The following is a 24,061-nucleotide window of genomic DNA, read 5'->3' on the forward strand; positions in this document are numbered from 1 at the left end:
AACACTGGCCTTTAGTCTAAGGGCCCTTCCTCTGCTGTCCAGTGTTTTCAGAACAGGAAACAGCATATGTTTAATCCATTTTAGTTATGAATGCAACCTATTCTCCCAAATAAACTATTGAAAGACTTTCATATTTATTGATCTCATGGTCTTTAGGTATAAAAACTCTTCTATCAAGTACACTAAGCAAAGACACTTTGGATGAATGGATTCACCATAATGTGCCCGGCAGTTCAAAATCAGACATGAAATTCATCATTTTATCCAGGAAGAAAAATAAAGTGAAGTTTTCTTGAAACAAGGTAAGTAACTGTTACCACTCGCCACATTCCTTCTAGCTAACCAAGGTGAGCAGTGTGAAGCTCACTTGAAATCATGGCAAGTTGCCCTCCAACTCTGCTAACTTCTATCCCTGTCCCAGGAAACCATGTGGTGTGGCTTCTAATTTGGACTTCCCACTTTTCTCCTGAGCTCACTGAATGCCTTCTGGCAAAATCTAGGTGGCAAGACAGGAAGTAGGGAAAGAGGAAGAAAACACATTCTCAGCACTCCCCTTAGTATGAATTTCCTTCACCACAGTGCTTTTGATGTTGGGAAATCTTGGGAAATTTTGCCTTTTCCATTAGTGAATGGTACTTTGGTATGTAACTTCAAGATCAATACGTGACTCAGTGAACAACTTTTACCTTCTCTGTGCATAAAGCACTTTGCCTCAAGAGCACAACACCTTATTGAATTTACTCCCAAGGCACTTTACAGATAGCAGTTTGATGGTAGCATTTCCCACATCTTCTTGGGCTGTAATATACTACAACTATAACCAGTCCACACCACTAGCTTCCAAAACTTTCTCTTCAAGACCCTTAATGACTCCAAATTACCACATTCGGTGAGCTTGTTGTAAATTCACTTTTGCTGTTCATTTTTGTTTGATTCTGAGTATCAGTTCTCAGTCTTCCTGCCCCACTTCTTGGCTGCCCCCATCTCTGCCCCCTTCTATTTATGCAAGGTCCTCCTTAACAGCCCCTTAGTTGGGGATATAACTAAGAGTCCTGGCCTCCCATTCAAACCCAGCTCATCTATTTTCTGAACCTATACAGTCATCTCTTTCTTGTATGTCTTCTATCTTTCTGTCTCTCTCCTCTCCTCCTCTCCTCTCCTCTCCTCTCCTCTCCTCTCCTCTCCTCTCCTCTCCTCTCCTCTCCTCTCCTCTCCTCTCCTCTCCTCTCCTCTCCTCTCCTCCCCTCCCCTCCCCTCCCCTCCCCTCCCCTCCCCTCCCCTCCCCTCCCCTCCCCTCCCCTCCCCTCCCCTCCCCTCCCCTCCCCTCCCCTCCCCTCCCCTCCCCTCTCCTCAACTCTTTTCCTTCCTCACTCCTCCACACTCCCACTTCCCCTCCCCTTCCCTTCTCTCTCTCTTTGCCTCCCTTCCACTTCCCTTTCCTCAGTATAGAGGCTTCTCTTCCATATTTCAAAGCCTGCACCAGTCATCTTTACTTTATTCTACATCTCTTATTTAAGTTAATGTCACAGTAGTCCAAGCTATCTGTGTCAGTGACTTTTGGATCATTCTTCTCTATTCCTTTCTTTCTCAGTCTCCAAATCCTGCCAACGTCTGTCTCCTTTATTAGCTCGTTACTTTTACCATGAAAACAATGCTATTCTTGTTGTTATAGATCTGTAGAATCACCCTCCTGGAATATTAATAGTCTCATGTCTGCCTAACATTTCTTCAGGCTTTGACACTAACCCCAGGAACCAGTCTATCCTTTAGTGTTTTTTTTTTTTATTATTATATTTTTTTCTTGCTATGTGAACCTTGCTTCCTTTTCTCAGCAAAGCTCAGGGGGTGCTCATCAGATTGAAGGGTAACTCTGACCACAGGTGTGCGACTCCTTTCCTGGTGCTGCACTCTTCAGGAAGCAGATGGGAGACATCTGCTTAGCAAAGTGATACATGCTAAATAATTAATCCAGTCCAGCCGTACAGTGAGTGGTTGATATCTTTTATTACTTCCCTGCTAACTTGACTTCACCATGATCCACAGTAACGATGGTCACTGGGGAAGGAACTTTCTATTTAAATAACTTAACCCTTCAGAGAGTTGCCATCATTAACTTCAGTCAACTAAATTGGGGGCAGCAGCAATAACATCATGTTTATGCTCCCGGACCCAGGTTTACTTTTAGAAAAATAGAAAAAATAGCCTATTAATTGGTCACAGAATTGAGAGGAGGTATTTAATGGCTGAAAAAAAATATGTTTCTTTGGCCTTTCTGGTCATTATTATTGACTTTAAACATGAAGTTGGCCCTGTTTATTCTGGCAGTTTTCTTGATGAGGAAGAGTTCACAGACCAGCTTTCTCAGGTGCTTGTTTGGAAATTGTGCCCAAGTAGTGAGCCACCCATGAACAAAAGCAGACATTTTGATCGCAACAGTAAGAATTAACAGTAGAGATTTGGTTATGAGGAGAAATGACCACTTCCTTGCTCTTGGAGGTTCAATATTCTCCTTTGCATCACTAGGAGATGCTCCAAAGACAAGCATGCGTGTTAGGTTTACTGGATAGCTCCTTGTATTTTAGTTGAAATGTATTTAGTCCTTCATTCAGGGTGATTTCTTTGTATCAGCTTAAGGCCAGCATTTATCAAATGTGTTTCTCAAAATAGCAGGAGAAAACAGATTGTTTTATCCATGGTCAAGTAAATCTGGAAAATAGTTTATAACATATTTGCTTCTAAAATGGTTTGAATGGATGTCTACTAATTAAAGTTAATCCTGCTCTCCCCCCTGTGTATGTGTGTGTGTGTGTTTGTGTGTCTCTGTGTCTGTGTAGTACTTGCAAATACTTTGGTGAACTGTGTTTCTGCAAAATATCCTACCAATATGAAACTGATTGTGCCTTAATTCAAGGTAGGAGGTCTTTGAGCTTTTAGTATAAATTTTCTATGGCTGCTTAAAGTTTCCTTCCCTTAAATATACTGCATATTTTCTCTTCAGTCATAAGTCCTATTTTCCTCCTCTTCCTAGAGAACTCCACTATTTCTAGTGTGCATAAAATATGAGCTTTCCATGGTAACTCTGTACTGTCCACATAACAATAGGACATCAGGACTGTGTTCATCTATGTACCAGTCTAGCTACAGGCATGAAGGAATTTACTTCTGTTTTTAAGTTAAGGTTTCCATAACACTTAGTCCCTAAGTATCTTATTCTAGGACCAAAGTAAGACCTATATTCTTGACTTTATTATTTTCTTCTCATTTTATGTCAATTTTGTTCCTATAGAGTGGTTGGATTCTGTTAACCAAATGGGCTTTGATATCAAAGCAACTGGAAAGGTAATCCTTGGCCAGTGTCTCCCTCTTCACTCATCTGCCTCCAGGGCCTGTTTTCTTGTGAGCTCTCATATTGCTCACTCTGCTGTTCCTTCATTTTCTTTTGTTAAGAGAGAATAAAGCAGCAGCTTAGTTTAAGTTAGTGGGCTCAGCTTCATATTGCCCCTTTGTGCATATTTAAACAGAAACTTTTCTATAGAAGCTTTGCTCAGGAACCATGACTTCTATACATAGACTCTTTCATTGCCCTGTCCCCAGTGGGCATGGTGCCTGTTTCTTTCCCAGGAGCATTGATTTTACTTATTTTTAATGGCTCCATAGAAGTATATAAAGTACTCTGGAGGATAAAGACAATCTCCCCAAGCCATTGTTATTCCATACTTTTGCTAGTTTTATTTTTCAGGATCACATCACTAGGTTAATGATCCTATATAAGATGGAGAAGCTAAGGCAGAAAGACTAATGGCATACCAAAATAATAAACAACATGTTTCTTTGTTACTAGTGGAAATATAAAGCGTAGAGCTTTAAAGAAATTTGGAGTCCAGAGTCAGAGTGAGCTGAGGTTAGATTGCCACTCTGTGCAATTAGGAAAATCAACTTGTGCTTGTGCATGAGGCTGTAAAGTGAGTTTATGTTGCCTGGGTTGCAGGATACTTAACTGTGGTCCTGAATGTACACTGCTGCTGAACTGTGGCTAGATGTTTTCATAACTGACAACATTGTAGATACAAAATGTGTCTATACTATTGAGTGGGAAACACCCGGGCTCCTTCTACTAGACAGAGAGGATAATCACTAAGCAGAAAAGGGAAACATGCTTTGTTTTATTTAATTCCCTTTAAAAATATGAAACCATTCGAGACTAAGGAAAAGAATGCCCACTGCCTTTGACAAACAGCTGTGCACTGTCAGTGTAGAGTAATGTGAGAGAAAATTCAAGATTTTTATTGAGCCAGATGTATTGAAACTAGATTCTTTCCATTTTGTTGCCTAGCAACCACGACATTTGTCCTTGCCACCACATGGAGTCATTGGGCAATTTGATACAGGGAGGAACAAGAAGCAAGCTCAGTACAGCATTCTGCAAAAACCCTGCAAATGTCTGAGTCCACTTTAGTGCTAGCTTTATTTATCTGTTTTCAGAAACTCTAACAATGTTCTTACTGTGCAGTCTAATAACTGTATCTACCAGGATGGCCTGGGCAGAGGCTGCAGCATGGTTGCAAGGGCAGATTCCTCCCAGTAGGCACTAGGGTAAAGCTTCACACTGGCAGTTAGCATTGTCCATCAAAAGTCAAGGGACTCTGGCTCTGTGGCCTGGGATGAGACATTGAATATATTCTTGCTTGTTTGATACTGCCTGTGTAAGTTTCTTAATGTTTCTTTGATACAGTTTCCTCAACTTTAAAAGAGGATGCTTTGCTGTAACATTTCTTCATAATTATTATAAGTGAATGGTTTAAATGCCTATCTGGCACAACGCAAGTAGGCAGTAATGATTGGCTGCTATTAGTATTTGAGGTTTAGACTCTTCTTTCAGCATTATTCTATGGATGGTGGTGGTGGTGGTGGTGGTGGTGGTGGTGGTGGTGGTGTGTGTGTGTGTGTGTGTGTGTGTGTGTGTGTGTGTGTGCATTTCTTCATCTTAAAGCAGCTCTCTGTAAACCCTTTTTCTTTTTATCTGCCACCTGCAGGCCTGGCTACTGGGGGGCCCTTGTAAGTAGCATTTTCCTGCTTCCCAGATTGTACAACACAGGCTCTGCTTCATCTCCATCTTTCAAACCAAGTACAATCCAGGACCTTTTGTGCTGTTGGCAATACAGAAAATCAACAGAAAAATAAAACATTTCTTTTCTTCTTTGTTTCCGTTCTTTGGGGGAATTCTTTTCTTTGAGAGGTGGGAAACTGGGAGTAGTAGAGAGAGAAGTCTGCAAGGGGTTGAAAGGCAAGCAAGGTAGAATGAAAGCAAAGGAAAGATGTTTTCTCACAGGAAAAGTAACAAATAGAAGGCAAAAGAAAGGTGACTTCCTTAGAGAACTGCAAGAGTGAACCATATTGGAAGATGTAGTCCAGCAGCTCTGGAAGCACAGAACTTGAGATTTCGAGGAGCCCACATACCTGGGAGGCCTCCTGCACTGAACCCATGTGGTTTCCAGGTGACAGCATTAAACATGAAAACATATATTATTAAATATCGGTGGAGAAAGTTTTGAGTTGGTTGTGGGATTTGGGTTAACTGGCCATGCATGCCAATTCTGGCAGCATTCAAAAATTAATTACTCAGCATTTGAATTAATTACTCAGAAAGTGTTTTTAATTGAAAAATTCACTTTTATATATCTTTGCCCTACAAGACCTAATATTGCATACTTATGCACGGGCTTATGAGTTTTATGTCTTTAGTAATATCATACTTCACAATCTGTGGCTAGATTTTTTTTCTCATAACAATGTATTACATAAGTTCAAACAGATATTTTAATACATATATATCTATATATGTATATAAAAAGACACACACACACAAACATATACACACTTGATTTTGAGACAGGGTTTCTCTGTGTAACCTTGGCTATCCTGGAAATCCCTCTATAGACCAGGCTGGCCTCAAACTCAGAGATTCACCAGCCTCTGCTTCCTGAGTCCTGGAGTTAAATACCACCTTACCTGGCTTTTAAATACATATATTTTATTGGCTGTGTATTATTATAAAATATAGTTATGCTAACAAAATGTTTTAAACAGAATCCCTATTGATATTTAAAAATTTCCAAATCAGCACTACACAGGCTTATAATTGTATCTGCACAAATTTATGCTTGTTTATATATGTATATGTATACATACATATATATGAGACTTTAAGGTTACTTGTGTATCATACTTCAAAAGTTATGGGTTTATTTTGAACCGTGTGGCAATGGCATTTCCCCTTTACTGTCACCATAATAAAATATTTTCATGTCAATTTTTCTGTATTACATGAGAATTTTGCTTCAATTTGTATTTCCAAGGCCACAAGTACATGGACCCAAGACTTGACTCTTGCCTAACTATATTTACCTACCTTTGGCTATCTTTTGGATATATTTCCTTGGGTTGTCTTTCTCATATCAAGATCTGCAGAGTTCTGAATATTGGAGAAATGGCCTAGTGGTTAGAGCATTAAGTGCTCCTGCAGAGGACCCTTGTTTGGTTCCTAGCACCCATGACCGCCATTTTACAGTAGCATAAAAGCCACATTCCGTGGGGTCTGTTGTCCTGTTTCCAGAACCACCTGCACGCACAGGGAGCATATCAGCTCACACAGGCACAGACACATACACATTAAAAAATGGATCTTTAAAATTTTGGCTGTGAGGAATTTATATGCATCCTTTATATATTAGAAGATATAAAGAGTCGTAGGTGATGGCTTAATTACTGTTTTTTTTTTTTTTTTGGTTTTTTTTTGGATACTAGTTGTCATACTGAAATTTAAACTTTTACAGAGTTAAATTTGTCAGTCTTCCTTGCTTCCATTTTAAAATGCTCTCCTACCCTTTTGTGACTTTTGTTTCTTTTTTTTTTCTAATTTAAATGTTGATTCCTGTGAAATTTCTTTCTTAGGTAATAAGAGAAACAGACCTTCCGAAATATCCCTTGGCACTGGACACTCTGTTGAGCTGCTTGCCCTTCTGTGGTGGCTCTGGGTGTTATTCTCTTATTTCCTAGTTATTTACCTGCCCCAGGCACTATTGTTTGTCTTTCTTTCTTTCTTTCTTTCTTTCTTTCTTTCTTTCTTTCTTTCTTTCTTTCTTTCTTTCTTTCTTTCTTTCTTTCTTTCTTTCTTTCTTTCTTTTGGTTTTTTCAAGCCAGGGTTTCTCTGTGTAGCCCTGGCTGTCCTGGAACTCACTTGGTAGACCAGGCTGGCCTCGAACTCAGAAACCTACCTGCTTCTGCCTCCCAAGTGCCTGTGCCACCACTGTTAGGCTGTTTATTTATTTATTTTATGACACAGAAAAAGTGCAGTTTATCTGCTTTTTTGACTTGATATATTTGGTGCTCAGCTGCTGTGTGCAGCCTGGTGTCTGGTTAGAAGATAAAGAGGCTGTTCCACCAACTGAATTCAAGTCAGTCCGTCAAGATGTGCAGAGAAATTTATCATTGCCCCTTTTCATAGCAGTTAAGAGAACATACTGTACAATCCAACATTCTCATGAAGTACAGTCTTCTTCATTTTACACACGCTGTCTGCAGTAGTAAAACAAAATCGAATCTTTCTATTAACATACTCAAACTCTCCTCAGTGTGGATGTTTAAAGGAAAGAACAAAGGAAAGAGAATCCTCAAACAGAACAAGTTACCACACAATCAAAAATGGCTACAGAAAGATGGGGTTTAAATATGTGGCGAATGTCAATTTCCCCCTTTCAGATGAGCATGCTGGAGGATAGTGGTAGAGAAGGAAGCTAAGATTGCCTGGTGGGTAGCTGGCGGTGGGAGCAAACATTTTAGAGATTAATGAATAAAAGCACCACATTTACCTCTTTCACCAACAGACTTTCTGCCCTGTGCTCTGCCTCTTCTGGTACCGTCGAATAGAGTGTTCGGATATCCCAAGAAACCGTGGCTGTCTAGGAGGAGCAATGAAAAGAAATTAAGCCTTCCATCTTGAAAGCAGAGTGAACCACTATCCCACAAACACCGGAAGAGATTGTCATAGAGCTGGGCAGAGAGGCTTCCCCGCCTTTCCTGCTTTAATCCCTATAAAAATGAGAATGAGCCAAACAGCCCTAAAGACATGGCTGCTACCATCCCCCTAGTTGCTGCTTCATCTGTGCAACTCAAAAGTTTTAAGATCGCTTTTACTACTGAGAGGAAACAATGTGAACACCTGTGTTTGTGACTTGTTTCTATTGGAATCTTTGTTACTATTCCTGCTGTTCCTGTTAAAATAAATTGGAAATGAGTTTTTAAAGCTTACAAAATCCTATTCTAAATAGTAACATGCTGATGTTGCCCCTTTCAGGAAGTGTGTGTGTGTGTGTACATACATATTGGAATAGATTGGAAGAAGAACTATACATTTGGACTTTGAAACAAATAGGTCAGGTTTTAAATGTTATTTTCTGTTGAAATAATTTAAGGGTTTTTCACAAATTCAAGCAAATAGCTACTTAAACAAGAAACATCCTATTAAATAGGTTCACATAAACTGATATATAAAGTATGCCTTGAAACATTTAGACTAGAATCTCAAAGCTTGTTTTCCTTTGCTTTGTCTCCAGCTTTTGGCTTTTCTTTTTCCAGTGATTGTGTCATGGTCACAGGCTTCCTTCAGTCTGTACACTCTCATGGCTATATGGGAAAGGACTGACGGTTCCACTCATGTACCAATCACTGAGAGTTTTTCTACCATACACACATTCTCTCAAACAGAAATGATTCCTAAGAGTTTCAACTACACTTTATTTAAACTGGTCCTGATGCAAGGCATGCTTATGGATTAGTGGTTGAAATAGGCACGAATCTCAAAACCCACTCTTAGTTTAGGAAAAACAGGTACATGACGGGTCTTGGAATTTCACCTTCTGAGTTCATGGGTGCTGCAATCAGCTTGCCAGCAATAGCCATGTTGTGTGGATCATTCCTGATCTCAGACTTGGGATATTCTTTAAATATTCTCTTCAGCCTGATGCTAGTCCCATGCAGGAAAATAATTTTTTGACACTGCCATAACCTTAATATTCAATAGAGAGCATAGCTGGTTATCTGTTGAATTTTCTGAGTGTATGCCTGTAGTTTGTGTTGCGTGTAAGGACATGTGAATGTATATAAAAGCGTCAGAGTTTCTGCTATGCGTGGGTGTGGCCAGTGGCTCAGTGGGTGCATGTGAGTAGTATAGTGCATGTGTATGTCTATACAATAAATGCAGGCCTGTGGTTGTGGTTGGGCATAAGAATGTGTTATTGTAGTGTGTATAGATGGCATAACTTTGCATGCTATTCATGAGTGTGGCGTGTGCGTGCCTGTACTATGTCAATTTGTGTATTCCTGTGCATGTGTGAATGGGTATGATATACGGAGTTGTCTTTGGGAGTATGTACATGCTCATGCACGTGGGAAGTGTGGGTTTCAGCGTGCGAAAGAGGAAGAATGTCATGTGAATCAGAAGGTAATGCTCGGCTTGAAATACAGTGACAGGGCAAGCTCGCCAAGCTTCGGAATGTCTTGGCACCTGTAGGATGCTAGAGCTTGATTGGCATCTTAAGCCTAGTATAGACAAAGAGAGCAAGTGTAGATCTTGCAGATGAAGCAGAAGTCTGCAGACAGACCAGGAAGTGGTTGTTTCCGTGTAGAGTGCAATGGAGCCAGGTTAGCATTATCTGGACTTTTTCCATTTCTAATTCCTTGTACATTTCTTCGTTGTCAGTCTCTCTGTGAATACTAATAACTCTGTCTAGACTGAGCCTTGAGGATTCTTATTTAGAGGTCAGTGGCCCAGGCATGACTTTGGCAAGACAGTTCACAGATATACAGGGCTACTTGCTTTGTTTTCAGAAAGTATTAAAAATGAAGGTTATGTGTTTGTTTTCTATAACATAAAAAAATACAACAGTCATATTGTTAAACAAAAAAAGAGAGTCGATATTTTTTTCTCTTTTCCCAAAATGATGACCTTAGTTCCTTATTTTTATTTTCATTTATTAAATTTCAGCTGTTCTAAGATAGTCCTTAAGGCCTGCGGGAGGTAGAGTAACATGATTCCAAACAAGGCTCAGAGTGACACAACAAACTTATTGTCCTCTTAGGATCACTATTTGGCTGGTTAAAAAGAGTGGGTACCTAATTGGTTTAGCAGGTTAAAAAACAAAACAGTGAGTTTCAGGAGCTGGGTTCAGTATGAAAGCATAATCACTCACATGGCTATTGCGTTAATGACCCAGCATCATGAAGATAGACAGATACGTAAGTTAATATCTATGTGTAACTCACGAGGCTAGAAGTCACTCCTGTAGAGTTAGGCAATCCACCTCATCATGTGTACAATGCATTGGAAGATTTCTGATGATCTATCATCAAGAAACAATGCTGAACCTCTATTAAATAAGACCATTGTAGTTGAAGCATGCTCATGAAACCCTGTGATAAATCTAGAACATTATTTTGCAGCTTCTGTGTATGCTAAATACCCTGTACCACACATGCATGGCATAAGAATGGCAATGTGCTTATGCATGTGTGCACATGCTGTAACATGCTAACTATCTCAGTAGAACACTGGAACATTTGTCTGAAACAACTAAAAGGCCATGAGGTCAAATCTTTCAAAACTTTGGTCCCTTCCCACTTATTTTATATTTGTTGAAAGTGCTTGTGGTAGAGCACAAGTAACTTGTTCAAAATAGAAGGTTTAAGAGTTCTACTTGCTAAGGGTATTAATACATTTAAAAAGAATTTCCTTTCTGAGAAGTCTGTGCTTTCAGACCACTACAAATTGCCTTGGCCACAACAGACTTCCTGTTCTCTTTAATACAACTCTGTTCCACAATTGGTATAGTTCAGTAGCATGGAACAGATCTCAGACAGCACTGGCACTTGGCCGAGCTCCTCATCTGGTGGCAAGCATTTTATAAGGGATGTATTGTCAGGCACTTGGAAAGGAACGCTCTTCTGAACTGATGGCCTCAAGCCTGTGTTTGCAGTGTTAGGCCCACGATGTTCAGTGTCTTTGACTGCAGCCCCGTTACTTTCTAGTTCCTTCTGTGCTGTACCGAGGAGTCTCTGTGGTTTTCTTGCAGAAGCCATTCTGCTTCTTTAAAATGACTCTAGACTTCAGGCTAAGTGCACAAGGGCCATTTCTTAGTTGGCTAAATGCCACTGCTAAGTCTGGAGTGAATTGCTTTTACTACCCCAGGGCTGAGAAGGCTCGCTATGTTAGTACCCATGGTATGTTGTCCCAGCTGTTACAGGCAAGGAAAAAAAAAGATGGCTGGTTAAGGTAATCCATCAGTCCTAACTGAGGTGTGAGCAAGTAACTCATGCTTAAGGTCTGTCCTGGTTTAATTGTGAACTGAAAAGGAAATGTCACATAATTTAGGAGGTTAAGACACCAATGTTGAGAGCTATTGGAGAAGATACATTTACTGTACTTGCTTTATAAACACGTTTTACCACATTCAGAAAGCAACACCACCATTGTGTTTTTCCCTCATTTATTGCTAACTATGTGAGAATGTCTCTTAAATAACTTTACTGTGCTCTAAAGGCAGTTCCTTCTAGTTCTGACTAAGCCGTAGACTTTAGGCTGCATAACCTGTGAAGAACCATCCATAAGTAGTGTGCTATCATGGTTGGATCTGGGTAGCTGCCCTTTCTGTCATTTTGAGCATTGAATTATTTTTTGAGAACCGCACAACTGTACTTTCTGCATAAGGAAAGATGAGAGCAATGACAGTAACAAGCGCTCCATCAGCATCAAGGCCTGTGCTGCACCAGCATGCCTCCTGACCAGTTAGATCCAGGGTGGCAGGCAAAGCCCACCACGTGGGATGCCGAGGAAGAAGCACGGTGGCTCTGATTCCCTCAAAGGGCACTGTGCTGACATAGCAACCTGGTCACCATGGCCGACTCTCTATGCTTTTCCCCACAGTGCAGCCCACAACCCTTCTTCCATAATGGTGTGGGGCCCATGGAGGCTCTTTGTGTTTGTCTTTCTCCTTTCAAGAAATCCTCAACTTATTCTCTGTAGATCTCAGGTTTCAAGTAGATACCAGTTCCTTAATAAATAAACAGAGAAATAAACAAACAAAACAGAACAAACTACAGTTCACCCAAAACTCTTCTCTTTCTTAAACTCTATAACTCACTGTCTGTGTCATACAGAAAGTCAGGACATCAGATAAATTCCAAGACCGTATAGTTGATTGATTCATCCATTCTTTGTTTTTTTTTTTTGGTTTTCTGAGTCAGAATTTCTCTGTGTAGCCCTGGCTGTCCTGGAACTCATTCTGTAGACCGGGCTGGCCTCGAATCATCCATTCATTTTAAGTGAGTTTTTATTGTGTATAAGCAGGCATGGGGGTTGATCTGGATTACCAACTTCATAGGATTTCCAAGTCTCTGTAAATCCATGAGGGTTTAATCTCGATAAGCCTGCTTCTGGGTCTACCTGACCTGTGAAGGCTTTTCTAGATCAGTTTAATTGAGGAAGGAACATCACCTTAAATATGGGTGGTACCTTCTGATGGGCTGTGGTTTCTAGAGTGAATAGAAAGGAGAAAGCAAGCTGAGTACTGGCAGTCATCTCTCTGTACTTCCTGACTGTTCATGCAGTGTGGCCTGTAGGCCTCAAGCTCCTGCTACCAGGACTTCTCCACCATATGAACCGTACCCTCAAACTGTGAGCCAACACTTCCTTCTAGAAGTGGCTTTGTTGGGTATTTTGTTGTAGCAATGAGATCAGTGACTAATAAAGCAGATGTCATAGAATCTGCTTTGGGGATAAATTATAAAAAGTAATGCAGTCAGCCGGGCGTGGTGGCGCACGCCTTTAATCCCAGCACTCGGGAGGCAGAGGCAGGCGGATTTCTGAGTTCGAGGCCAGCCTGGTCTACAGAGTGAGTTCCAGGACAGCCAGGGCTATACAGAGAAACCCTGTCTCGAAAAACCAAAAAAAAAAAAAAAAAGTAATGCAGTCAAGGCCTGCAGAGATGGCTCAGTGATTAAGAGCACTGGCTGATCTTGCAGAGGCTTCAGATTCGATTCCAAGCACCCACATGGCAGCTCACAATGGTCTGTAAGTCCAGTTTCAGGGGATCGGATGCCCTCTTTTGGATACTGCATGTATGTGATGCACAAACAGACATGTACACAAAACACAAATACACACAGAATAAAATTAAATAGATGAAATGCAGTTAATTTTTCCATACTATATATAATTCCTTTGGTATTTTTAATTTGTTCATTTTAAAGCACTTGAATATATATGCGTTTTAATGACTCATTGTTATTCTATGACTACACCTTTCCTAACCTCATAACCTAGAACAACCTCTTTAAACACAAGAGGGTATTTTTTGAGATACAATCAATCTATCATGGGCCATATCATTTTGAAGGGGAAATTCCTGTGGATTTTGAACATACTCAGAGTTGTGCAACCATTATCTTTATTAACATTTAGCATGCCTTTGTCACAACTCTAGGAATCCTATTTCCTAGCAATCTGAGCAGATTCCCTTTTCCCCAGTACCCGAGAAGTATCAACCACTAATCTGATTCCTATGCCTCACGTTTCATTTCAGTGAAGTCATGTTTATGTGGTTGACACATTGCCCTACTTTCTGAGCAAATGAGTGTTATATTCATCAGGTCAGCTGTGCCTACCCGAGTGATTCACTAATGAACGGGCCTTCTCTCATATGGTGAGGACATGGGAAGGGTCACTGGACCTTTAACCAAGTGTCCAGCCAGTCTTTCCAGTGATTTGTATGTAATTTGGTCTTAATTGCATATGGCCAAAAGGTTTTAGAAACATGCTAGAGTATATAGGTGGGGGGAAAGAATAAGAGGTTCTCCATCTATGTGACCATGGAGAAGCCATCATCCATGCTGTGTGGAGACTTTTGGGTCACCTATGTTATTACCAAGCCTTCTCACTCACAGGCTGTAACTAAGCCCAATCGGCTCATTGGCTCCAAGGGAAACTTTGGATGGAATAGTATTTTCATTTGTCCTTGGGTCTTATGAGGAGGGGGCGGTGCTACTCCATCTCCCCAGAGAAAATATCCTTGCAACAGTGACTTTTGTGATTGGGATAGCATGATGTATTAATGGTTCATCCAAATTGTAGCACATATCCATATGCCATTCCTTATTACTGTTGAATATGCCAAATTATTTTTAGTTGGTCAACATTTGGATTGTTTCCATTTGGGGGCTATGCTTCTGTGAACATTAATGTATAAAGTTTCATGTAAACATGCATTCTGAGTACAAGAAAGCACAGAGAGGATCTCTCTCTATAATCTTTAAAACAAAGAGCTACAATTGCATCACTACCCTAATTTTGTTATTTTCATTTGTTATTCTTTTTTTAAAATGTATTAATTATTCAAAGAGGTTTCATTATAACAACACCATTTATGTATACAATATACTTTGATCATATTTACCCTCTCCATCTCCATTTCTTATTCTCCCATTTTTTTCCCTTCTAAATACCCTATCATTCCCTTTTATTTCACATTTTTCCTCTCTGGATTTACTATGAAAGAAATCATACAATAGTTGTCTTTGTGGGACTTATAACAGTGTCCAGTTCCATGCATTTTCCTGGGAATAACACACTTTTATTGTTTGCTGTTAAATAACACTACATTGACTTTCTGATGGCATCATTCACAGTGAGATTTGAGGAGTTAATATTTACTCCTGCTTGGAGACTGCACTTCTTTTGGAATCATCTGGCCCATAGCACATTGTTTGGAAGGAAACAAAGAGTGCAAGTCAAGGTGCTTATGGTTGAATTTTGTCTTCAGTTGCTTACATCACTGGTCAAGGACCTTTCCATTAGAATGAGAGGGATGTTATAACGCAGAAAGAATCTAATTGAATACAGGCTATTACTTAGCTTTTAAATCACAATTGCAATGCCCTTACACAGACATTATGAGCCATTTAAAGTTTGCATTCCATATTCAAAAGCCACAGATTAAAAAGACTCTTGGTTCCTATAAAATATTGAGTTTCAGATTAAAAGAAAACTTATGACCTTTCTGCTTTGTAACATTAACCATAGCAAGGTCTTTGAACTTCCTCTCCTAGAAGGGCCCATGTGGTAAAGTCTGGAAGTCCCCAAATACCAGTTTTCAATTGCTAAAAATATACTATGAAAAACTGTGAGTCCTTGATACATGGTACAATCTGTCATTCAGTTTTGGCAGTCACCAATGACAACTGCAAGATGAACTTGAGTGTCCTAGAACACTAATCTGAACTCTTCCTAAGAAGATGGACTCTGAGGAGATGTTGTGTCTTCTTTGACAGGCTACTTGACCCATTGAATGACTGCAGAGAACTATGACTTTGAATATGGCCCTTTTTGTGGTTGAAAGTCCAGCTATTTAAGTGTAAGCATTGTCTCCTGTTCATATTTGCATACTTGTTATATATGCAGAGCTCACTAAAGGTAGTTCTCAAAGTTGAACTTCAATAGAGTAGTGTCTAAATAGGCAGCACTGGGAAAAATGCAGTCTGTACTGTTCCTCATTTCTAGACATCTGAACTCCATTGTTCAAATGATTCTATCCTGGGCTTTCTGCACCTTCAGCCCAGCAAGAAAGTCACCTATGGCTCTGTCCCCTTCTTTTCTACCATGAGTCATCAAACATTATTCATTGTGTCCTTGAAAGTCTTCTTCAGCTTTGCCTTCCCCCACTACAGCCTGTAACTACTTTACTGAGTCACATGTTGATGAGTTGATGATCAACTCTATTTTTTGTCTGTTTCTAGTATACTATCAACTTCAAAATGTAAAGATAAAATCAACAATAGCCAAGTCATTGATGAAGCTGTACATGTCTTTGAATACATGGATATTTAATACATGCATGTGCACTGTTTTTTATAGTACAAGATTATTATGGAAGTTGTGTAGAGGTTTATGTTTTCTGGTCCCTGAAGCCACATGGCAGGTGAGTAAAATTTCTACCCAATGTGCCAAGATGAAGAAAAGTGCTTTAGCTCACAATTTGACAGACTCTTGAATGCCTATGAGTGATACAGTGTGTTGGATATTGGATCTATGGAGATGAGCTTATTTCTCTCTTCCCTAGTAACAGAAATCACTCAAATTAGTACATTAATGTGTCTGAAGGCAGAACTAGCCTTGCTGATGTCAGCCGTGTACCTGGCACTATCCTAGACAGAGAGGTCTCTAGAGAGGAGAGGATCAGGTTTTTCAGTGTCTTTCTTTTAAGGCAATATGCTGATTTGTGTCAAAGAGGAGAATTTCCGATTAACCTTCATTTTCTCATCGTCAAACTGAGGCAATTACCCTATTCCTTTTTAACTCAAGACGTTGACTTCCGGAATGGCCTTTAATTCAAAAGGTTTTCAAAGAATCAAAGTTATTTCCTAACATAACAACCTAATGACTTCTGGAAGAAGATTCATGAAATTTATTTTATTACTTATTTTTTCCTTTTTCTATTTTTTTTTGTGTGTATGTGTGGTACGTGCATGTATGTTTGCATGTTTTTCATATATGTATATGCACATGAAGGTCAAAGGCTGATATAAGGAATTGTTCTCCACTGGCCTTCTACAGTATTCATTGAAGAGTGGTGTCATATCCAAACCCCAAATTCAGCAATGTAGCTAGTCTTATCTTATTCATCTAAGGCTGGAATTCCCAGTAGACCACCATGTCCTTCTGAAACTTACTTGGCTTGCTGGGGTCTGAACTCAGGTCTTCATGTTTATGAGGCAAGCACCTTAATCACTGAGTCCTTTTTCTAGGCTCAGGGTCTAAATTTATTGCTGCACATGCTCTGTTGATACCTCAGTTGCTGTGCATCTTACAATGATAAGGGAGGAAGATATGCTTAGCCTGTGGAGCTGTAATTTGGTGAGAAGGGAGTGCTAGGGAGGTGATACAAAGAAAATTGAAAGGTGATGGTGCAGTTCAGTGGTCAAGTGCCTGCTGTATGTGTGTGGAAGCCTGGTTTGTATTCCAGAACCAAGAAGGAGAAGGCAAGGAAGCAAAAAAAACAAAAGTAGAGGTGTTTTCAAGTAGTAACTAGTGCTCTAAAGTGAAGGAAGCAGCATTGTGTTGTGATAGAGTAAATCTGATGCAGGAAGAAAGAATTCTTGACAGAGGTCACATTTACAACTAAGTCACAGATGAATCCCGGGGGGCGGGGGGGACAGCTGGATAAAATCTCAGGTCCCACAGAGGCAAAGTGTTTGCTAAATGTGAGAACAGAATGAAAGTCCTGTGCTCGGTGTGGAGATCCAGTGACAAGGCTGGAAGACAGGAGCTTGGAGAGCATAAGGACACAGGGGTACGGGGTGGAAAGTGAAGGGTGGGGATTCATGGAGGAAGGTTCTTTATAGAGGCCTGAGGACATATGGTTTATGACTCTGGAGGCTTCCATGAGTGCTGAATTTGAATGAATCAAAGTGTGTCCATAAAGAAAGCAAAAAGATCTGCCAGAAGGCCATTCTGGGGAGCTAGGCAAAAAATGATGGCAGGATCATACGCCATCAGAGTGAAGAGGCAAAAAGTTCATGTTTGTAGTAAGACCACTGTAGGGAGAGACAAATGTTTTCTTTTGGAGGTATCAAACGCCAGACACAGTTGCTATTTCTTGGTATTCAACCACAAGCGATATTATCAGCATTGCTTGTTATCCATATTAGGGCATGAGTTGGTAAAGCTTAAGACTCCTGCTTCTCTTGTTAGTCTCACTGCTCTAGAAAGTATTGTTCTATATTCAGCACCCAGTGGGTGCTGAATAAATATTGATTAAACAAAGCAAGTGATGAATCATGTCAGCAGGAAGTGTGGGTGCTTGGAACCATAGAAACAGAAGTTAGCTGGGTCTTCTCATATGAAGAACGAGCATCCTGATGACTGATGTTTGGAAGGACAGGTGGGAGTTATAAGATCCTCCTTAATCCACCCTTTAAGATTAGACTGGCCATTGTATTGCCACTTCTGCTCAGATGGGTGAAAACTGTCCAGACACACCACGGAGAATCTCAAGGCTCCAATTGAGTCAAGGAAAAGACACTCTTTCCAGGAGCATTGTATGTTGTTTTGGTGGTGAGCAACACTCCCAAAAGAGAGTCTGTGAATGGGGTAGATGATGTCAGGGATTTATATTTAGAGATGTATATTTACTCCATATAAAGCATAAAAGAACTGTTCTTAACAAATACAGTTATATTTTATCAGGGTGATTTATTTGTATTTTGCACATATGTGTGGGTGGGTGCATGCACATCTGCACTGTGTGTGCAGAATAAGAAGCTAAGTTTTTTAGAGCCTGTGATGGTTAGGTATAATTGTCAATGTGACACAACCTAGAGTCATTTGGGAAGATTCTTAATGGGGAATGATCTAGGTCAAAGTGGTACTTTGGGATATCTATGGGGGCCTATCTTGAGTGCTATTAATCAATATATGAAGATTGAGTCCATTGCAGGCAATGTCATTTCATGACCTGGACCCTAAACTGTACTAGAGTGAAGAAGACTAGTTGAGTGTAAACACCAGCAGCAGGTGAGGACCAATGCATCTATTCTCAGCTCCTGACTGTAGATACCATTGCTTTAAGTTCCTGCCATGATGTCCTCATGGTAATGGAAAATCCTTGAATTGTAAGCCCTTTCCTCCACTAGAATGTTTTTTGTCAGGATATTTTATGATGGCAATAGAAATTAGACTAGAACAGTGCTGTATATCCAATTCAAACTTCTGCAACTGCTTAGAACCCTGTCTTTGCAGCATAAAAGCACTGGCAATGATCAGATGAACCAGTACAAGTGCTGAAGAAAAACTTGGCTCATGGATACCAGGACATGCATGTCATATTGTTTTCATTTGTTACCAACTAGATTTTTTTCCTTTAAGTATTTAAATCAACAATGCTTAGCTCATGGGGCATGCAAAAAATAGAATCATGCTTTGTACGGGATCTAGATTTCTAAGCCAAAATGAGTAAGACAAGAAAAAGAAGAATGTATCAAGAATGAATAAGAAAACCTTTTCAGATGATTACTAACATCCCTGGCAATTTTATGCTGATATGGTGTTCAATAATGGCCATTATCAATTACTTAGTACAAATGAAAATTCAGTTGTTAGGAAATGTCACTTAGTGATATTAAGATTAGGGGCCATTGTATATCTCGTGAGTGTGTTAATTGGGTGCTTTTCTCCCAGCTGGCCTGTGGCTTTTCCTAAAATGCATTACATATTGTCCACAAAGAAGGTCCATGTGTTGTTGATAGTGAACACTGGTCATTTGTTCTAGGAACGGGCCAGTGACTCGCTGCTTGTGGTTAGAAAAAGATACGAAAGCTTCACCTCATCCCTGGGCAACTTTGCCTCAGATCATTCTTTATGCCGTCTTACCCATCTGACCTGAGAGCCATCATAACCTCTCCCTGCTCTTCCAAGAGCATAGCATAGTCCTTCCTTGGTTTTGAGTGTGTCTAGTTCTCTCGGAGCAATCTGAGCTCAGCTCAAATGTCACCAGTCAGAGTGGCTGCCCAATTACCCAGTCTAATTCAGGTCCTCCTGGGACTCAGTTTCCATCACATTGCCCTAATTTTACCTGAAAAAGTAATCTTTATTTTCTTAATTAATTTGTTGATCAGTTTTATCATCTTTTCCTCACATATCAGTAAGATGCTCAGTATCCTTAGAACCAAGACATTTCTGTTCAACCGTTGATGTCTCTTAGAACAAAATCTTATGGAAAAATATTCAGTATTTTACATACCATACTTATTGAGTATGCAAATACTATAGTTAGGGGTGTGTGATAGAATAGCAGGGTGAGAATAGAGCTGGTATCTGACTCTGGTGGGCTTGAAAGTGGTTGTAGGGATGAAGTAGGTTGGGGTAGGAGATCAGAAGACTCCCTGTGGGAACATGTTCTCTCTTTCCACTCCATATATTCTGGGAATCAGCCTTAGATTGGCTGGAAGCCCCTTTCCTCATTGATCCACCGTGTTGGCCTTACACCATCATTAGGAAGGCAATAAGGAACCACACACGGGGTTTAAACAGGCACATAACAAAACATTCCTGTGGACTGATTGGAGTGGGAAAATAGAACAATATACTAGTAAAGGCTCTGTTTATACTGCCAAGGATGGCAAAGAAAGAAAAAAATGTCAGAAACAATGTTTAACTGAGGGTGAATAGATGACAAGAGTGGAGTTCAAATTTGGAGCCACATACAGTCCACCTGTGTGCCCTCACCTTCATTCTGGGTGGAGGGACTCTCAAAGTGTTCCTTGACATAATTCTGGATGATAGAGCTGGAAAAAAAGGATGCTCTGAGATTCGTGAATTTTGGTGTGTTAACTGACAGAAAGGCTTTTGGGTCAGTTTATCTCCAAACTAAAGAATCAAAATAAGGATGTGGACTTTAAAAAAGAAGAAGAGGAAGAAGGTAGTTCAACTTCGTGTTGCAGTTCAAGCTCCAGTCCAACCACAGAAATGAGATCTACAGAGATAAACCTCTCTTAGGAATGTGCCAACAGTAAGTGGAAGCCATTTTAAACATTGAAAAAACAGACTGGAAGAATTATTTTTCTCAGGCCTTCATCTGCCTCCTTCCAGTGTTATTCATACTTGGACCAGAAAAGTCCTACTCCCATCTCCTCTGTTCCTTTCTGCCTTCCATCAGACATAGGCCCTCAAGTATTTCAGGCAAGCCCTCTACCAACTTAGCTATATCAGTAGCTATCAGTTTTCCTGTAACTTCTTTTTCCTAAGTCCATAAAGGACAACAAAACAAAACAAAAAACTCAACCAAAACCAATCCAAAACAAAACAACAGAAACAAACAACAACAACAAAAAAAACCTTGAAGCCAGAAGCTGGATCTGTCCCCAGAGGAGAGAGAGAGAGGATGCTGAAATTGTAGAAACTAGGCCCCTAGTCCCTGATAGAGAAACCCACGGGCACAGCTTGTAGTACTGGGTTACCCTCCAGCTGTCTTCTCATTTGCAATGTTGAAGTCTGAGACTAACTTTGTCTTAGGAACAGACAAGTAAAGGTTGCCCAGGGCAACTTGTTTGCAGAGGCATTTATAAATGATGTAATTGAACACTTGGTGCATACTAGTGTTCATCATCCACACCTTTATCATCCTTATCTTCAATATTAATTTTCTTTCCTTATTTCTAGGTCTATCTCACTGACCTGAAGCAGGCTGATGAGGCTAGGTTGGGCATCCAGCTCCTAGAATCTCCCTGTTTCTATCTCCCCAGCACTGAGTATGTGTCATGTACCAGATATCTTTGTAGGTTCTGGGGAAATGGATTCACGTTCTCATGCTTGCCAGGCAAGCTCTTGACTAAATAGGCTATCTTCCTGCTTTTCATTCATTCATTCATTCATTCATTCATTCATTCATTCTCTCTAGTAATGTTAGGAGTATCTCAAGTGCCCTGTCCTAAAGGAAACATATCTTATATTATAAATCATCGCACAAATATGTTCTTCTTGATTTGAGCCCAAGCATCATCATCAAGATTCGTGGCAGTTTAAAATAACCACCTCTTTTGTATCAATTCTTTGGATGCTTTCTCCTGGCTGATTTCTGTTCCTTAGAATCTTTTAGTTAGAAATAGTCCCAGGGAAGAAGCACCATATAAGTCAAAAGAAGGCTGTGGTAAGAGCCTTGGACATTGACAGAAATCTGAGCAATAAGTGGACTCAGAAGTCCTGTGTGTTATTGTCCTTTGTGTCCACTGTTGAGTCACATTCGCTCCTTCAAGTTGGGGAAGCCCTTGGGTTCTTCTATTACTGGAAACATCATTCTGCTGCAGTGATGTGAGTCAGGGTAGCCATAGCAAGGAAAAAGGACATGAGGCTACTTACTGAGAAGTCATCACTGGGGAAGAACAGAAGGTCCTGAAGAGGATCATCCCGATAGGTCTTTTCAAGTTCTTCAATGACAGTTTCATAATCCAAAGGATCCAAAAGTCTGGGCTTTTCCTGCTGTGGGAAACAAAAACAAAACAGAACAAAACAGAGTTAAGCATTGTGCGTATCATCTTGCTTCTTCTCTGTGACTGCTTCAGTTTCAATTTTTAGCCATCACTGAAGCATTGGTATCACAGGACATCACATAGTCCTTCCAATGATGTCCCATACAGACTCCAGGGATTTGGAACAAAGCCCCAGAACCACACAGTGATTATTTCCAGATTTGAAATAAAGTGAGGAGACCCTAAAATACCCAGAATCTCCCTGAGTAATTCAGGCTGCTTGTACGATGGAAGATGGAAGAGATGTTCATGTAGACTTGATCTTCTCCACACTAGGAAGGGCTGCTTACGCGGTATAATGTTATGACAATGATCCACACTGCTTGTGCTGAGTCTGATGCTTTGTGAGTCCTACCTAGGTCAGTTTGCAAACATTGGCAACATGCTAGGAATCAAATTCTTGCAGACCTCCTTTGTTGTCAGTGAAGCACAGATCTTGTGTCAGGATTAATTGCATGGCTCTGAGCTTCTTTGCCTCTACAGGGAGAAGCTGGGTCGGTCTCTACTAGGATAGAACAGTTGGACTATGAGAGAGACACTGTGGTGAAAATGGGTGAGCCTGAAGAAAATATGCAGATAATCAAATGGTACTGAAATCCTGGACCCAAGAGAAGTTGCACATCTGTCGAGAAGCACACCCCACTAGTGAAACAAACAAACAATCACCTAAGTGTTAGAGGGAGAAGCCATGTGTCATTACAGAGCTGATGTGTTGGCTCCACACCAAACTAGATCACAAAGTGAGAAAAACGGAGCTCTTCCTCTGAAAAAAGTATTACAAAACAGAAAACCAAAGACATAATGAAAGGATCGCCCTAACCCTTTTGTGAAGCATTCATGTAAATGAGAAAAGACTGGTCCATACTTAGGGGATTTTTTTGGGGGGTAGGATTAGGGTTAGGGGGAGGGGTCACCATGAAACCTGTATAGGAATGTGATCCTGTAAACAGCAATGCCAGTAGCAACTGTCCTATCAAGCTCCTCACCTTCCACTAGTGGTCCCACCTCTATAAAGCAGACTCTCCCAAATTTTCACCCATGTTCTAAAAATTGATAATGGGCTTCTTAAAATAGAAGCCAATATTTTTGGATGATTTTCTAAATTCTAGGAACATCAAAATATGAACATTATGGACCAATAGGAAAGATATCCATCCATTTTTCTGGAGTAAAAGAAAAACAAACAAACAAACAAGCCAACACCTTAAGTGCTTAAGGAAACTGGTGAGGTCAATGTTCTTTCTAGGAAGCTCTATCAAGTGAACTGGCTATACATAGCAAGTTAAAATAGAGAGTGCTCCATGGGACATTTGAAGGAGTTGAGTTGCTCAACACAGTGTTTTGTGACAGTGATTTAAAACACTTCACATATTGGGGTAGAATTTACAGAGGCTCTATGGCAGCTAGGAATCTTCTCCTAGAGCTGCTGCATTTTGATACAAACACACACAGACAGACACACAGACACACACAGACACACACAGACTTTTTCATTTACACTTATTTTCAGTTAAAGTTTCTTATTTTCCAGGCAAAAGTTAATTTTCAAGGATCACAAATTGAGGTTGTGTGTACAGTATGTGCATGTGTGTGTGTGCATGTGTGCGTGTGAGAGGATAAATACAGCTGTGCACTTGAAGTGGATGCTGGAGGTATATGTCAGTATTGCCCTACATCACCACCAACATTAATTTCTGAGATAGAACTGCTCAGTGAACCTAGAGGCCACCTTTCTTGCCTGGGTTGGATGGCCAGTGAGCTCCCAGGACCCTCTGTCTCTGTCTCCTCTGTGCTGAGGTTAAAAACACACTGTGTGGCTGCAAGGAATCAACTCAGGTCCTCAGGCTTGAGCTGCAAGGACTTTTCCCACTAAGCAATCTCCCAAGTGCTGTCTTACATGGGCCTTGACTGTCTTTAAGCAGTTGCATTTCAC

The 24,061-nt window shown here is 40.3% G+C and overlaps 1 protein-coding gene across 10 annotated transcripts in view; it reads right to left on the reverse strand.

The window, feature by feature from the left end:
- Dock10 (dedicator of cytokinesis 10) overlaps positions 1-24,061 on the reverse strand; it is a 258,799-nt gene that overhangs the window by 128,787 nt on the left and 105,951 nt on the right. For 8 of the 10 annotated variants that reach the window (XM_085838639.1, XM_021165780.2, XM_085838674.1 and 5 more), the window contains exons 2-3: positions 21,959-22,078; positions 7,869-7,958 (exon numbers count right to left, since the gene is read on the reverse strand). In XM_085838639.1, the coding sequence (XP_085694765.1) occupies positions 7,869-7,958; positions 21,959-22,078 (210 nt within the window). The remainder of the gene's footprint in view (positions 1-7,868; positions 7,959-21,958; positions 22,079-24,061) is intronic. The other 2 variants (XM_085838657.1, XM_085838690.1) reach the window with 1 other exon arrangement.

Source organism: Mus caroli, unplaced genomic scaffold (genome assembly GCF_978045245.1).
Source record: "Mus caroli unplaced genomic scaffold, Mus_caroli_1 scaffold_1, whole genome shotgun sequence".
In the NCBI taxonomy this organism is placed as follows: Eukaryota; Metazoa; Chordata; class Mammalia; order Rodentia; family Muridae; genus Mus; species Mus caroli.